General features: G+C 46.2%; 1 protein-coding gene across 1 annotated transcript in view; it reads left to right on the top strand.

Annotated features, from left to right (window-relative positions):
• The window catches only part of dok7a (docking protein 7a), a gene marked incomplete at both ends in the record, with an annotated part of 260,565 nt that overhangs the window by 75,005 nt on the left and 167,793 nt on the right, over window positions 1-17,767 (top strand). The window contains one exon of the mRNA XM_084312113.1: window positions 782-901. Coding sequence (XP_084168239.1) covers window positions 782-901 — 120 coding nt within the window. The remainder of the gene's footprint in view (window positions 1-781; window positions 902-17,767) is intronic.

Raw genomic sequence — 17,767 nt, 5'->3', positions numbered from 1 at the left:
GAGTAGAGACACGGTGTGATTATTTTACTATGATTGAAAACCAATTTAGACGAAGACATACAAAGAAGTAATTATCACAATTAGCGATCTTTTTTGTCTGGTAAAAAATCTGTTTGGTTGGTAAAAAAAATCAGATACTCGCCAGTTGGCTGGTAAGCCAAAAAGTTAGTTTCCTCCCCTGACGACTAACATTGGGATGGGGGAAAAACGGGAAAAAATTAAAATAAAAAAATAAAACGGTTAAAATGCAAAACTGTAAAAAAATTCAAAACTGTCAAAATGCACGCACAACTGTTTAACGTTTTTGGATGTGTGTGAGATTATGTGCAAAATAAATCGGCATTGGTCGAAATCGGTAGCTTTGTCAGGAGACAACACTGTTGCTACAGTTTAATGTAAATAAATACAGTGTCTTTGATCTTGCGTGGAAAAGGGATGATGGGGGGGGGGTGATATGATGGGATGATGGGGGGGTGATATGAAGGGATGATGGGGGGGGGTGGTATGAAGGGATGATGGGGGGGGGGGGGGTGATATGAAGGGATGATGGGGGGGTGGTATGAAGGGATGATGGGGGGGTGAAATGAAGGGATGATGGGGGGGTGATATGAAGGGATGATCGGGGGGTGAAATGAAGGGATGATGGGGGGGTGATATGAAGGGATGATGGGGGGGGGTGATATGAAGGGATGGTGGGGGGGGTGAAGGGATGATGGGGGTGATATGAAGGGATGATGGGGGGGTGATATGAAGGGATGATGATAACTCTCTTGTGTTCCAGGGGCTGGGGTCTTCTTCCTGGCGTGCGTGGAGAGTGAGCACATCAGCTTCCTGTTCGACTGTGTGGTGCGGGGCGTCTCCCCGAGCAGAGGGCCCTTTGGACTGCGGCCCGTTCTCCCAGGTCAGTGCTGATTTATGGACCTATTGTCATGGTTTTTGCTTTATTTCACCTTTCTGTGAGGGACAGCTGTCTATTCTTGCTTTATTTCACCTTTCTGTGAGGGACAGCTGTCTATTCTTGCTTTATTTCACCTTTCTGTGAGGGACAGCTGTCTATTCTTGCTTTATTTCACCTTTCTGTGAGGGATAGCTGTCAAGCCCTGGTCCCTGTGGTTGATTGCCTCATGGGTCGGCAGGTGTGTGGGCTTGATTGCACCTGATTCAGTGCAGCTGTGCCTATGGCCATGCCTTGAGTCTATTTAAGTTTGGATCTCGCAGTGTCAACTGCTAATTCATTTCCTATTGTTCGCTATCCTTTTGGTCACGCTTATTATATTGAAGTGTAGTGCTGATCTTTGATTCAGAATTGAGCCTTTATTGTAGTCATTCTTATTTTAAGCTACTGGCGTTATTCTACACATAAACTCCCTTAGTGGAGGTTTATTGTTTTACTTTTTCAATATAAACTCCGTTATTAGGAGGTGCCTTTGTGGCTTATTTACTTTTATACTATACCTCTTTATTGAGAGTAGTCCTGTTTTTTGGACTTATTTTCTTAATTACTCACTTTGAGACTTCCACATATAAATGTTTATTTTTCCCCTTCTCCTAAAATGTCTGCATAAGCAGTTAGTGGTTATTCGTTTCACGGATAACTTTAAGAGTCCCTATTATCTGCTTGTGACCCCCACACACACACCCACAGCCCTCACACCTATGTTATGGACCTATGTTATGGACCTATGTTATGGCAATATGTTATGGACCTATGTTATGGACCTATGTTATGGACCTATGTTATGGCACTATGTTATGGACCTATGTTATGGACCTATGTTATGACAATATGTTATGGACCTATGTTATGGCACTATGTTATGGCACTATGTTATGGACCTATGTTATGGACCTATGTTATGGACCTATGTTATGGCAATATGTTATGGACCTATGTTATGGACCTATGTTATGGACCTATGTTATGGCAATAATGTTATGGACCTATGTTATGGATCTATGTTATGGCACTATGTTATGGACCTATGTTATGGACCTATGTTATGGACCTATGTTATGGCACTGTTATAGCACTATGTTATGGACCTATGTTATGGACCTATGTTATGGCAATATTTTATGGACCTATGTTATGGACCTATGTTATGGCAATATGTTATGGACCTATGTTATGGAAAGTAGAGCTTTGGGACAGAACGGACTGTGGGATATGTTCCTGTAAAGTAGATGCTTTGGGACAGGACAGGCTTTGGGACAGAACAGGCTTTGGGACAGAACAGGCTTTGGGACAGGACAGGTTTTGGGACAGAACAGGCTTTGGGACAGAACAGGCTTTGGGAGAGAACAGGCTTTGGGACAGGACAGGCTTTGGGACAGGACGGGCTTTGGGACAGGACGGGCTTTGGGACAGGACAGGCTTTGGGACGGAACGGTGGGATTGTGTCCAGGTTGTTTTGATCTGAACAGAAGTACAACTGACAGCTGTTACTCAATCAGCGCCAGAGGTCGCTGTTTACCGTGTGGTAAGAAGGCCACCGCTTTAAAGAATAGGAATACATGGCGGTGTTTGCAGGGCTCAAACTATATTATATATCATAGCTATGGATATAATACTATTGCCCATTTGACATTGAGTATCTATCGTTCAATTTGTGAAAAATAAATAATTTTTTCATCCATACATTCCCATTTTATACCGTGGTGAATATGAGTATAGTTTTAGAGCAGTGGTCACCAACCTTTTTAAGCCCAAGATCACTTTTTTTTTTGGTGGAGGCAAGATCTACCTATTGAAGCGTTGAGAGAAAAAGACAGCCAAGATTGTACTTTAAACTAAATTACTTTTATTTGCCTGTATTCTAATTACATGCAATGCTTTGGTCCAACATTAAAACGTCAAAGTAGAACTGTAATATGTACTTTCTCAATCAGTGCTAAGTGCAGTCATCTTATGCAGCATCACTTTTCACATCAAAACAAAAGTAGAACTGTAATGTGGACTTTCTCATATTATTAACATTGACAAACATATTTACAATTAGCATTTTATAAAGTAGAACTGTAATGTGTACTTTCTCAGTCAGTGCTAAGTGCAGTCATCTTATGCAGCATCACTTTTCACATCGAAACAAAAGTAGAACTGTAATGTGGACTTTCTCATATTATTAACATTGACAAACATATTTACAATTAGCATTTTATAAAGTAGAACTGTAATGTGTACTTTCTCAGTCAGTGCTAAGTGCAGTCATCTTATGCAGCATCACTTTTCACATCGAAACAAAAGTAGAACTGTAATGTGGACTTTCTCATATTATTAACATTGACAAACATATTTACAATTAGCATTTTATAAAGTAGAACTGTAATGTGTACTTTCTCAGTCAGTGCTAAGTGCAGTCATCTTATGCAGCATCACTTTTCACATCAAAACAAAAGTAGAACTGTAATGTGGACCTTCTCCTATTAATTAACATTGCCAAACATATTTACAATTAGCATTTTATAAAGTAGAACTGTAATATGTACTTTCTCAGTCAGTGCTAAGTGCAGTCCTCTTATGCAGCATCACTTTTCACATCAAAACAAAAGTAGAACTGTAATGTGGACCTTTTCCTATTAATTAACATTGCCAAACATATTTACAATTAGCATTTTATAAGGTAGAACTGTAATGTGTACTTTCTCAGTCAGTGCTAAGTGCAGTAATCTTATGCAGCATCACTTTTCACATCAAAACAAAAGTAGAACTGTAATGTGGACTCTCAGGGAAAGATTTTTTTTTTTTTTACATTTTTTTTCAGGGAAAGATCTACAGGGAAGGTCTCAAAGATCGACCAGTCGATCAAGATCGACGGGTTGGTGACCACTGTTTTAGAGTAATCCTGTCTAATCCCAGAAAACGACGCTATGAAGCGTTTAGTGCATTTCACTCAAAACCGTGCCGTTTCTCGCCTGTATCACCAATCAATCTGAAATCAACGCTATATTATCGGTATTATGTTTCATCATGAATGCATGAAAGGGTGGGGGCAGTCGTTTTTCTATGGTTTGATCGTCGCCAACGGAATATGTTACACACACACATACGGTCGGATCGCAGTGAAGGGATCAACGCAAGATTGATACCATATAGCCCTTACCTTGACTAGGATGTACTCCAAAAATAATATTCCAATTATCAGATCGCCATTCCAAGTATTGATGTCGATCGTGTTGCCAACATAATCCACCAAAGAACATGAACCGGGAGTGCTTGATTCTCCTCAATCCATGCGTTATAAACGCTTGTCCTGCCCGACAAGGAAAACCCGGCCCAGACTTTCTAGATCAACACACAGCCCAAGCCAGAGAGTTTCAAAGGATGTGAAATTCCGGCAGCAAGGTAGCAGGCGGCGGTATTGGATGTTTGCGATCTCAGACTCATTCCCAATGATAACACAGGCTCCCTCGATGGATTATGAATGGGAATATCGAATAAAAGAAATAACGATAGAAAACCCGACTTTTCTCGGGTTTGGCGCTCACGCGTCAGCGAGTTAACCCGACTTTATTCGTGAGTGGCGTCCAATGAGTTAAAGGGAAAATCCACCCTAAAACAGAACTTACTATTCCAATGCTCTTGGACAGTTCTGTCAGTATCATAATACAGCTGTTTCCCTGAACTGGGAATCAGAGCAACAAGATGTGTGATGTCATCAAGCGAGCAAACGTGGGCTCATAGGATTTCTGTTCTGAGCTATTACATCTAAATGAGTTGTATTGGTCTTGCAGCTAGGAATCAGAACGTGTACCCATCTCCCAGTACAACCACCATGGCTACTGTCCTGAGACACTGTGTACGGCACAGTTCCAGGATTTAGCACTAGCATGGTGTCTCTCTGGAGTTGAGCTCAAGGAGAGACTAGTTCATACACATACATCAAAACTGAGATGCACAGTAGTATAGAAATAGCACATGTGAATGATATGCCCCTTTAATTGAATTAACCTTTGAAACAATATTAGTAAATAATATAATCCGCTAACAAGTGACTGAAGAGTTATGTGGTGCAAGTATATTATACAGTTATATATATATATATATTAGAGCTGGGCCGTTAACGGCATTAACGTGCTGCGTTAACGCGATACTAGTATCGCGCGATAATATAATTGACGCAGTTCATTTTTTTTTTTACCTTTATTTGCCCAGGGTAGGTTCGCTGAGCACAGATGCTCTTTTTCAGGAACGCCCTGCTTCACATTCACACAGTTCCATTCACACCTGGGAGTTGCCCAGTACAACCACAGTTGACACCATTGGCCACTGAGCAACTCCACTGGAGCAGTTGATTTGCATTGGCAGGGTTTGGCCCTGTCTGGCACCCAACGGGAAAAATCTTATAGGCACTATAAGTAGACACCGCTACATAAAACAAGCTGGTCTGCCTGAGTGACTGGTGGAAGAAGGAGAAATAGAGATTGGACTGATTGAGTCAAGCCATGTCACATAGTTCAAGTTTGAAATGCTTCTTTCTGTTTTGCTCCTGAGAGTGTGCTAGATACTGTACTGTACTGGTAATATTATTTATTTGTGTTAACTTCTGAATAAAACAACTTATTAAACACAAGTACATCTTATTGAACATTATTTTGATATTTCATTACCAATTATCATAGCAAAACAGCTTTTTCAAACAGTCTGTAATGCATTTTGGAAACGGGAGATGGGCTCATGGTGTAATGGGCCACCTGGCCTGAGAAACATAAGGAGGAAAGAAAGATTAAGGATTTACTTCTGGTCATTATTTGGGTAGAACGCACATATTTTGTATGCCTTCGGCAGATTTTTTTGAATTTGTTTAGCCATTTTAACCTAGATTAATCTAGATTAAATCCAGGATTGCAGATAGATTAATCTAGATAAAAAATACAACTAACACAATCGGCCGATACCGATACCGATTCCGATATTTGTGGCAACACATTTTTTTTTAATTTTCTTTAAATTTTTTATTTGTTTTGTAATCTTTTTTATTTTGTATTTTTTTTTTTTTTTTATGAAACTACTGTATATTTGTGTTACAAATTGTGCTCACCAATATGAATATAGGCCTCTTTACTTACTTAAAAAAATGAAACATCAAGAAATAGCACTATCTCTCTCTCAGTATGTTCTGCAGGACTGCAGCTAGATACTAGTTCTCCCAGCATGGTCTACCTGCTGGGCTGCAACTAGTTACTATTGTCTCAACCAATGAAATTTTGATTGACAGTCGATTCTGCCAATTACGTCACACACCGCTTGCACCCGCCTCTGCTGTTACCACCAATCGGCAAGCGCGTATACATTTTTTACTTCGGCTTTTGTCCGCCATTGATTTTGAGTTGACGAGAGCTTTTCTACAACAAACCTTTATTTATACTCGTGAAAGCACTGAGGTTTCCCTCATTTACAGTGATGACGAGTTAACACAACAACAACAATGGCGGCGCGGCTGACGTTTAGCTTTTAGCTCCGCAGGATGACTTAAATGAGGCATAATGATTTTACTGCAACTAATGTTATAATAAAACAAAGCCTTTCTATACATGTGTCTGATTGAAAACATTATTAACAGATTGCAGAATGGGTAAAACTCAGGGCTCTGTGAGCAACAGTGGCGTCGCGTGGGTAAAATAATAGGGGAAGCCAAAACAAATTTATAAAAAAAAAAATTATTAAATATTTGTATATTAAACATTTTTATTTAATTTTTTGTCAAGCAGTCACCATGTACACTACAGTATGGCTCGGCGGCCAGTCAAACTTTCTTTTTATTTATTTAAAATTTAAGAAAATTATAACACAGATGCACAGATGAAAAAGAATGTAAACTATATTAAAAAAAAATTATATATATATATATATTTTTTTTTCATATTTGATATTAATTCATATTTTGATAGGGAGGCCTGGCTTCCGTTGGCTTCCATAAGGATTCGCCACTGGTGAGCAATGGAAGGAACTGAGCTAGTATGAACGCTTGCTACGTTCGGGTAAATAATATGCCGATGTTATTGAACGTGTAACACTAACTATATACCGTTAATGCCACAAAACGAATGCCTTGTTAATCATAAGTAGTAACTTTGATGCAGTAGCTTGTGTGTGTGTGTGTGGGGGGGACTGGGGACGGCGTTGTGCAGGTCGCGAGTGAACTTTTTTTTGTCTTGACGCTACACAAATTGATGGATATTTATCGGCTATTGCCATCGGCACATTCGAGCTTATCGGCCGACAGGCCGATTGCAGTCAACAAGGCACTTATCGGCTGATACCGATACCCGACCGATACATCGGTGCACCCCTAATGCCCACCTCTAATATATATATATATATATTATACACATGTAAGAGGATAGTCACTGTACTACCTTTAATTATAGCATCAAGTTCAATCATATTATCTATGTATAGTCTAGGTCAGATCAGTGAGAGAGGTGGTTGGGCCAGAGTTTGTGGTAGGATGTTGTTGTTGTTGTAGTTAAGAGCAGGGGTGTCCAATTATGTTGTTTCAGTTTATTATACAAGTTGCTGAATTCCTGCCATCGATACGTTCCAGAATGTGTCAAATGTTAGACGTATGATTTAATAAGGTTTTGTACCAGTAAAAGCACTTAGAAAGACCAGGGGTGGCAGGGAATAAAAAGTACTAATTTACACAATATTGTATTATTACACTGATGTGGTGGTGATGATTCATATTGTAATTCATATTTTAAGGCTATTAATGACAAATAAAAATACTGATGTTTTATCTAATGATGTTCATAATGTTACGGTTTGTATAGCGACCCCAATAGCACAACACAAGACAGGTATGAGAGTTAGCCAAAAACAGGGCATTATTTATTTCACAGGGAAAAAAGGGAGCACTGACCCTTTAAGGGTGAAATACACTAGAGTCCATGAACAACAAAAAAATGCAGCGCTGGCCCTTTTAAGGGTGATCGAAAAAACATCCAGGACATCACGGAAATGTTCAGGTAGTCAAGAGACTCACCAGGCAAAGGTGCCGACAGGGAACTTGAGAAACGAGGACCGCACGGAAGCGGTGATCACACAGGGAATATCCACAGGAGCATGGCGGTGCTCACACAGGGAATATCCACAGGACAGCTTGAAAACGTCCCAGCAGGAAAACGGCGGCGACGTCTCACACAGGGGACGCGGCAGTAGGTGGTAGGATGTAGATGGCACGACGTCGTGGTGGCAACAAGATGACCTGGCAACGAGTGGAAGGCAGTCGGCAGTCTTTGTAGTCTCCCGAGGAGCTAATTACCAACCACTCACAGGTGCGTTAAGTAGAAAAGCGGCACGCCCCCTCGTTGGGCAGCATGCAGTCCTCTCCAGCCCTCACAGTACCCCCTCCACGGGAGCCACCTGGCGACCAGCCAGGCCCGTAGGGGCGGGAACGCTGGAAAAAAAATACAGAGAGGCACCAGGGAAACTGACCTTGCTAGCTGAAGGGGCAGTCCTAGCAGTGGGGAACAAGGGAATAGCCGGCAGGGTGGCTCCAGGGAAACTGACCTTGCTAGCTGAAGGGGCAGTCCTAGGAGTGGGGAACAAGGGATTAGCCGACAGGGCGGCTCTAGGGAAACTGACCTTGCTAGCTGAAGGCGCAGTCCTAGCAGTGGGGAACAGGGTAGCTATCTGGGCATGCTAGCTACAGGGCTTATGCTAGCTGTAACGCTACATTAGCATAGAGGCTGCACTAGCAGCCGGAGCTAAGATAACAGACGGGGCTGGACTAGCATGAGAACACATGGGGTTAGCTGCAGGGGCTAAGCTAGCAGACGGCTGGGCTAGCTGAGGAAGCCGGTTAGCTGCAGGGGCTCTCTCATACACTGTCTGTGCCGGCTGGGGTCGTCGACAGGGCCAGGTCATACTGTTACGGTTTGTATAGCGACCCCAATAGCACAACACAAGACAGGTATGAGAGTTAGCCAAAAACAGGGCATTATTTATTTCACAGGGAAAAAAGGGAGCACTGACCCTTTAAGGGTGAAATACACTAGAGTCCATGAACAACAAAAAAATGCAGCGCTGGCCCTTTTAAGGGTGATCGAAAAAACATCCAGGACATCACGGAAATGTTCAGGTAGTCAAGAGACTCACCAGGCAAAGGTGCCGACAGGGAACTTGAGAAACGAGGACCGCACGGAAGCGGTAATCACACAGGGAATATACACAGGAGCATGGCGGTGCTCACACAGGGAATATCCACAGGACAGCTTGAAAACGTCCCAGCAGGAAAACGGCGGCGACGTCTCACACAGGGGACGCGGCAGTAGGTGGTAGGATGTAGATGGCACGACGTCGTGGTGGCAACAAGATGACCTGGCAACGAGTGGAAGGCAGTCGGCAGTCTTTGTAGTCTCCCGAGGAGCTAATTACCAACCACTCACAGGTGCGTTAAGTAGAAAAGCGGCACGCCCCCTCGTTGGGCAGCATGCAGTCCTCTCCAGCCCTCACAGTACCCCCTCCACGGGAGCCACCTGGCGACCAGCCAGGCCCGTAGGGGCGGGAGCGCTGGAAAAAAAATACAGAGAGGCACCAGGGAAACTGACCTTGCTAGCTGAAGGGGCAGTCCTAGCAGTGGGGAACAAGGGAATAGCCGGCAGGGTGGCTCCAGGGAAACTGACCTTGCTAGCTGAAGGGGCAGTCCTAGGACATTTATATACATTTACATTTAGTCATTTAGCTGACGCTTTTATCCAAAGCGACTTACAAGTTCTGTACGACAAGCCATCAGGAAGGGCACAACTCTATCAGCTGAGCAACAATGTTCATCAAAGTGTTGAGTGCTACAGTGTAGGTTAGTTTATTAGGACAAGTGCATGACAGTACGGTTAGTTAGGGTTAGATTTTTTTTATTGTTTTTTTTTTAATTCAGATAATGGTTGAAGAAGTGCGTCTTTAGTCGACGGCGAAAGATTGGACGTGATTCGGCTGTCCTAACTGGGGTGGGTAGTTCATTCCACCATTGTGGGGCAAGGACTGAGAATAGGCGACTTCTCTTTGATGACCCTCCCGGAGCTTGGATAGGAGTGGGTCTGAGGCGGCCAGAAGATGCAGAGCGTAGGGGTGTTGAGGGTGTGTAGTTAGATACCATTGACCGGAGGTAGGCGGGAGCGGTTCCCTTTGCCGCGCGGTATGCTAGGTCGAGGGCCTTGAAGCGGATTCGTGCAGCAATGGGGAGCCAGTGCAGGTCCCTAAGAAGTGGGGTGACATGGGCCGACTTCGGTAGGTTTGAGATCAGGCGGGCCGCTGCGTTCTGAATGAGTTGAAGAGGCTTAGTGGCAGTGGCCGGGAGGCCAGCGAGCAGTGCATTTCAGTAGTCGAGGCGGGAGATGACTGTTGATTGGACGAGGAGTTGGGTGGCTTCTTTTGTCAGAAAGGGGCGGATCCTTCTGACGTTGCTCAGGAGGAATCGGCAGGTTCTGGTCGTCGCTGCGATGTGAGCAGAGAAGTTCAACTGGTCGTCGAGGACAACACCAAGGTTCTTGGCGGTCGGGGACGCAGTCACAGCTGCATTCTCGACTGTGATTGAAAGGTCGGTTAGGGGGGAGGATTTGGCCGGCAGGTGGAGCAATTCTGTTTTGCTTAGGTTTAGTTTGAGGTGGTTGGACGTCATCCAGGCTGAGATGTCGGACAGACAGGCCGAGATCCGCTCAGAGACGTGGATATCTGAGGGAGGGAAGGAGAGGAAGAGTTGAGTATCGTCGGCATAACAATGGTAGGAGAAGCCATGAGACGTGATAATGTTACCCAGTGATTTAGTGTAGAGGGAGAAGAGAAGGGGTCCTAAAACCGAGCCCTGGGGGACACCCGTCCGCAGGGGGCGGGTGGCCGACAGGGTCCCTCTCCATGACACTTGGTAGGAGCGGTCATTGAGGTATGATGACAGCCATGTCAGCGCAGAGCCAGCCACTCCCATTCCTGCGAGGGCCGCAAGGAGGATCTGGTGGTTGACTGTGTCGAAGGCTGCAGATAGATCTAGGAGAATCAGGACAGAGGAGAGGCCTTTCGCTTTTGCTAAGTGAAGTGCCTCTGTGACCGCAATGAGGGCTGTCTCTGTGGAGTGACCAGTCCTGAAGCCCCTAGGAGTGGGGAACAAGGGATTAGCCGACAGGGCGGCTCTAGGGAAACTGACCTTGCTAGCTGAAGGCGCAGTCCTAGCAGTGGGGAACAGGGTAGCTATCTGGGCATGCTAGCTACAGGGCTTATGCTAGCTGTAACGCTACATTAGCATAGAGGCTGCACTAGCAGCCGGAGCTAAGATAGCAGACGGGGCTGGACTAGCATGAGAACACATGGGGTTAGCTGCAGGGGCTAAGCTAGCAGACGGCTGGGCTAGCTGAGGAAGCCGGTTAGCTGCAGGGGCTCTCTCATACACTGTCTGTGCCGGCTGGGGTCGTCGACAGGGCCAGGTCATACTGTTACGGTTTGTATAGCGACCCCAATAGCACAACACAAGACAGGTATGAGAGTTAGCCAAAAACAGGGCATTATTTATTTCACAGGGAAAAAAGGGAGCACTGACCCTTTAAGGGTGAAATACACTAGAGTCCATGAACAACAAAAAATGCAGCACTGGCTCTTTTAAGGGTGATAAAAAAAACATCCAGGACATCATGGAAATGTTCAGGTAGTCAAGAGACTCACCAGGCAAAGGTGCCGACAGGGAACGAGGACCGCACGGAAGCGGTGATCACACAGGGAATATCCACAGGAGCATGGCGGTGCTCACACAGGGAATATCCACAGGAGCTTGAAAACGTCCCAGCAGGAAAACGGTGCCGACGTCTCACACAGGGGACGTGGCATTAGGTGGTAGGATGTAGATGGCACGACGTCTCACGCCGGAGATGCGGCAGTAGATGGTGGCAACAAGATGACCTGGCAACGAGTGGAAGGCAGTCGGCAGTCTTTGTAGTCTCCCGAGGAGCTAATTACCAACCACTCACAGGTGCGTGAAGTAGAAAAGCGGCACGCCCCCTCGTTGGGCAGCATGCAGTCCTCTCCAGCCCTCACACATAAAAGTGGAAGAATGGCCTCAGGAAGCGAGATAGAAAGTTTATGACTTCATGGCGTTGTTCTTTTTATGGATTTAGACGTTTTAATGTCCTTGAGGGATATTATCTGAACTCTGGACTGTAGTATAAAGGGGAACATCATTATGAATCATATTACATTATCAAATGCCAATACTTTGTGTTTAAAGGGGAGATTAAGCATAGCGATATAAACATAGTCATAGCTAGGGATGCCCCGATCGATCGGCCACCGATCGTTATCGGCCGATAATCAGTATAAATATGTGATCGGGGAATTCCGATAATTAGTCATATTCGCCGATCGCGGAAACTGATCAAGTGGATATCTCACTCGCTTGTCTCAGACGCACAGGACCTGCAAACTGCTCCTCCTCCCTAGCCCCGCCCGTACCCGTGTAGAGTTTGTAAACACAGAGGAGGCGGACCTCCTCTGCTGAGTCTAGATAGTGCATTCGACCTGAGCTAACGTTAGCTACCTAGCTATCGTTACTGTTTAAACAAAATTACCCAGTCAACTATTCACTTTTAGTAGGCATTGTCTAACGGTATTTAGCCGGCTAGCTACTGATAGCTCCGGATATCAACAAATGCCCCAGGAAGTCTAGTAGCCCATGTTGATATCTCCGTTAGCTTGCGTTAGCTGACGTTAGTTCACGGTTCAAAACGAAATGTCCGATTGAACTAAATAGTTGTCTTAACGTCATCTAGCCGGCTAGCAGTAGCTACAGATAGCTCCTGATATCAATGTCTTATAACAATGATTGAATGCGTATTCGAGCTGAGGGCTTGCTGAATGTGAAATGACCAAAGCATAACGTTACCAAGGCAATAGGGTCCAGCTGCAGCGCCGGAGAATCCTTTTTGGAGCTAGGGCTACAAGAGTACACACAGACAGTGGAGCTGTTTGCAGATAGCGAGCATTTTGACTTGTTGCGTGGTGGCGATGTCTCGCAGATAATACAAGTACAAGTCTAATTATATAATATATATTTTATTAAAAAAAAAATTTATATAAAATAATTTTTAATTTCTTTTTAATCAAAAACGATCGGTATCGGATCGGTATCGGCCAATATGGCTCACGACGATCGGTGATCGGTATCGGTGGCAAAAAACGTGATCGGGGCATCCCTAGTCATAGCATCAAATTAGTATTTAGATAAGCCACAGAAAAAATCACGTTATAAAAATAAGCAGTTTCTAAGAAAAAACTATTTGTTATGTCCTTTTTTGAAGCATGTATCAACATGGGCGCCGCCATTTTGTTTGGTGACGTCACAGTGTTGGTTTGGTCTGGCTCCTGCTGGTTAGCTGCCTAGTAAACATGGAGTGTCAGTAAATGCAACGTTGCCTACCAAACAACGGGACCGCGGTGGTTCTTTTTGTATTGCTCCTGGCTGTTCAAACTAATTTTACCATGTGAAAGAGAGGAAAGTTGGTTCATTTCCACAAACTACCAGTGAAAAAAACAGTGTTGTTCAACCACTGTCACGGGGCATTTAGCTACCTGGCTACCTAGCTCCAGTTCAACCACCGTCGCAGGCATTTAGCTACCTGGCTACCTAGCTCCCGTTCAACCACTGTCGCGGGGCATTTAGCTACCTGGCTACAGCCAGGAGCAATACAAAAAGAACCACGCGGTCCCGTTGTTTGGTAGGCAACGTTGCATTTACTGACACTCCATGTTTACTAGGCAGCTAACCAGCAGGAGCCAGACCAAACCAACACCGTGACGTCAGCAACAAAATGGCGGCGCCCATGGGGAAAACAGGGAAATTATATTTTGTTTTTCAGACAAATAAGCAGGATTTCACATTTGATTATAGGACCCTGTCTTACACAAGGTACACAACAAACAAACTAGGATCACATTGTTCAATGCTTCATCTCCCCTTTAACATAAGAATATAGTAATTTTGTGGATGAACTGAAAAAAATTAACTGAACAAATTAACACAAGAGAAGGGTCTGACTCCTCCTCCTGACTCCTCCTCCTGACTCCTCCCCTGACTCCTCCTCCCCCTGACCCCTCCCATAACTCCTCCCCCTGACTCCTCCTCCTAACTCCTCCCCATGACTCCTCCCCCTGACTCCGCCCCCTGACTCCTCCTCTTGCCTCCTCCCCTGACTCCTCCTCCTGACTCCTCCCCCTGGCTCCTGACTGCTCCCCTTGACTCCTGACTCCTCCTCCTCCTGACTCCTCCTCCTGACTCCTCCCCCTGACTCCTGACTCCTCCTCCTGACTCCTCACCTGGCTCCTCCCCATGACTCCTCCTCATCCTGACTCCTCCTCCTGACTCCTCCCCATGACTCCTCCTCCTGACTCCTCATCCTGCCTCCTCCTCCTGACTCCTCCCCCTGACTCCTCCTCCTGACTCCTCCTCCTGACTCCTGACTCCTCCTCCTGACTCCTGACTCCTCCTGACTCCTCTTTTAGTTAGTTACAATTAGATAACATTGGGAGGGGGGAAAAATGGAAAAAGGAGGGGGGGGGGAAGAGAAAGTTAAAAATAAATTTAAAAAGGGGGTGTGGTAATGGGAGTGGCCTATCGCAAAAAGGTGCATAACTTCCAACTTGTGGAAAGGTTGGTCATGTGACCCAAAAGACAGCTGATTAACTGTTCGGGCCAATTGGCAAACAGGGGGTTGATCCCTCAATCCAGGCAACAGGCCAGAACTCGACCTGTGCCTGGAGCACTGCGGACTAGACAGGCGCCTAAAGGGTCTACTGTAAGAACAGTACCCGGCAGAAGGGTCTGTTCGGTATGCTGTGTACCATGTCATGACCTAAACAAACCCGACCCCTCCAGCGGGGTCGAGGTTCAAAGGAGAGGCAGACACAATTGGCAGACGTCATGAAAGATGCGGGGGCACACTCTCAAGCAGACGGGGTCAAGCCGGGCCTTAACCCGAGAGTCGACTTTGCTACCAACACACCGGAGAACCAACCACCTCCCTGTGTTTAGTTTAACAGGAGGCGGTTGTTCCCTTAACCCACCAAGAAAAACTTAGAAACAAAGTCTTTCAGTTTTCAAAGGGTTAACCCAGGCCAACAGGTCGACGAGAACGAGTCCGGACCTAGGCCTGGCGGACCGGGACCTACACAGGGATGCCTAGAGGGGTTGACAGCAACCACCTCGACAGCCCCCTCCCATCCCTGCCCAGCAGGGGGAGGGAGGAGTGAAACAATGGAGAAGGACCAGGCCCCCTAACACAGCGCAAGGTACAACACAGTAACTATGGACCAAGCACGTCACTGTTAAGGGCAAGTCGTAGTGGCATACATATGACACACACATCCACAACATCAATCCCTCCGAAGCCCGGACCGACCCGTCATTTTCCCCCCGGAAAAGCACAAAGTCCTTCGGGGTACCAGAACAGCAGATCTGCGCCTCGGCGGACAACGGGTTAACTGACCTGGTCCGGCGTGACCAGAACCAGTCCTAGTCACGCCACCATCCCCAGTCCTAAGAGGGGGGTAGGTACGTGTGTCGATCACAGAGGGCGCCACCAAGATGGACAGAACGTGAATCCTAGTCGCCCGCATAAAAAAACGCAGTTTCTATGAATTGGGCAACCAAGGCGCGCCGGCCCATAACGTGGTTCCACATTGGAAGCACCCAGGGCCAGCGCTATATGCATGTCAAGAACCCGAAACACATCAATGGTGAATTCTAATAAGAAACACCAGACAACTTCCCCTCCATGCTGTCTGGGACGAGCAGCAGGAAGCCGGTCAATAAGACACAGACACAGGCCTTATATGACGCGACTGAGGGCAACCCGTCAATTCTGCTCCTCACATAAGAGGGGAAGACAGAAGTTCGCCCAGAGAGACCTCCACGTGAGTACAATTGAAAAAGATACATGCAATAATAATTGGGCCAAGTGACCAATGGCCCAATACACACTGTAATAGAGAGCAGAGCAGAAAACGAACAGTTTTCGAATGCATCGCATCATCCAACTTTGACAAAGACAGCGGTCTGCAGCACAGAGCCTGTAACCTCACGGATGTCTCCTGGCCAATAGGAAACGCGTCCAGTGACGTATCCCATGGCCGGGGGGAAATCTCGTGACCCACCCATCCTAACATGGAGTGAAACTAGGAAACCCCCCTCCTTCCCCCTCCCTGTGACGCGCTGCCCCTCAGCCGACAGGGAAAACTGACAGGCAGGAAGGTCCCACCTCCCGGCCAATCAGTAAAGGGGGGGGGGGGGGGGGTTTATCAGCCCACCCCTCATGACCCCTCACCCCTGATACGATGCAATGCTTCACATTCTGCACGCCAGCCACAGACGATAACCTCGTCTGTGCAAAAACTGGTTTTATACATGGCTTCAGGCTCATGTGCGAACTTGCCATCTGAATTTTTACACCTTTACCCTAAAGTAAGAAAAACACAGACCAAGAGAGGGGCCAAGGGCCCTGGTACAAGAGCTACACATGTAACTTCTGTAGGCCAACACCTAACCCAGTTGTGGATTCAAAGCCATGTTTACTTAAACGTGAATACGATACACACGACCCTCTATCACAATAAAAAAGGGCAAAAGTTCACTCTCACTACTGCAAGAGGAACGCCGTTTTGTATGATGAGAGAAGACATAAGTCCTCGATCAAGTGCTGGTCACAGGCCTTGCCAAGTCTACATGACGGCGACCAAACAATTTTCAGAGAAATTGCCTCTCTCTAAGCAAGAGCACAACCCCAGCAGAAGCTGAGGGATTTACATTTACATTTAGTCATTTAGCTGATGCTTTTATCCAAAGCGACTTACAAGTTCTGTACGAAAAGTCATCAGGAAGGGTACAACTCTATCAGCTGAGTAACAATGTTCATCAAAGTGTTGCGTGTTACAGTGTAGGTTAGTTTATTAGGACAAGTGCATGACAGTAAGGTTAGTTAGGGTTAGAGTTTTATTTTTTTTATATTATTATTTCAGGTAATGGTTGAAACAGTGTGTCTTAGGTCGACGGCGGAAGATTGGACGGGTTTCGGCTGTCCTGGGGTGGGTAGTTCATTCCACCATTGTGGGCCAAGGACTGAGAATAGGCGGCATCTCTTTGATGACCCTCCCGGGGCTTGGATAGGAGTAGGTCTGAGGCGGCCAGAAGATGCAGAGCGTAGGGGTCTTGAGGGTGTGTAGTTAGAGACCATTGACCGGAGGTAGGCGGGAGCGGTTCCCTTTGCCCCACGGTATGCTAGGTCGAGGGCCTTGAAGCGGATACGTGCAGCAATGGGGAGCCAGTGCAGGTCCCTAAGAAGTGGGGTGACATGGGCCGACTTCGGTAGGTTTGAGATCAGGCGGGCCGCTGCATTCTGAAAGAGTTGAAGAGGCTTGGTGGCAGTGGCCGGGAGGCCAGCGAGCAGTGCGTTGCAGTAGTCGAGGCGGGAGATGACTGTTGATTGGACAAGGAGTTGGGTGGCTTCTTTTGTCAGGAAGGGGCGGATCCTTCTGACGTTGCTCAGGAGGAATTTGCAGGTTCTGGTTGTCGCTGCGATGTGAGCAGAGAATTTCAACTGGTTGTCGAGGACAACACCAAGGTTCTTGGCGGTCGGGGACACGGTCACAGCTGCATTCTCGACTGTGATGGAAAGGTCGGTCAGGGGGGAGGATTTGGCCGGCAGGTGGAGCAATTCTGTTTTGCTTAGGTTCAGTTTGAGGTGGTTGGTCATCATCCAGGCGGAGATGTCGGACAGACACGCCGAGATCCGCTCA

Source organism: Notolepis coatsorum (genome assembly GCF_963971535.1).
Source record: "Notolepis coatsorum genome assembly, chromosome: 4".
Taxonomy (NCBI): Eukaryota; Metazoa; Chordata; class Actinopteri; order Aulopiformes; family Paralepididae; genus Notolepis; species Notolepis coatsorum.
The sequence above is the reverse complement of the archived record's forward strand: the minus strand, read 5'-3'. Positions and strand labels throughout refer to the sequence as shown.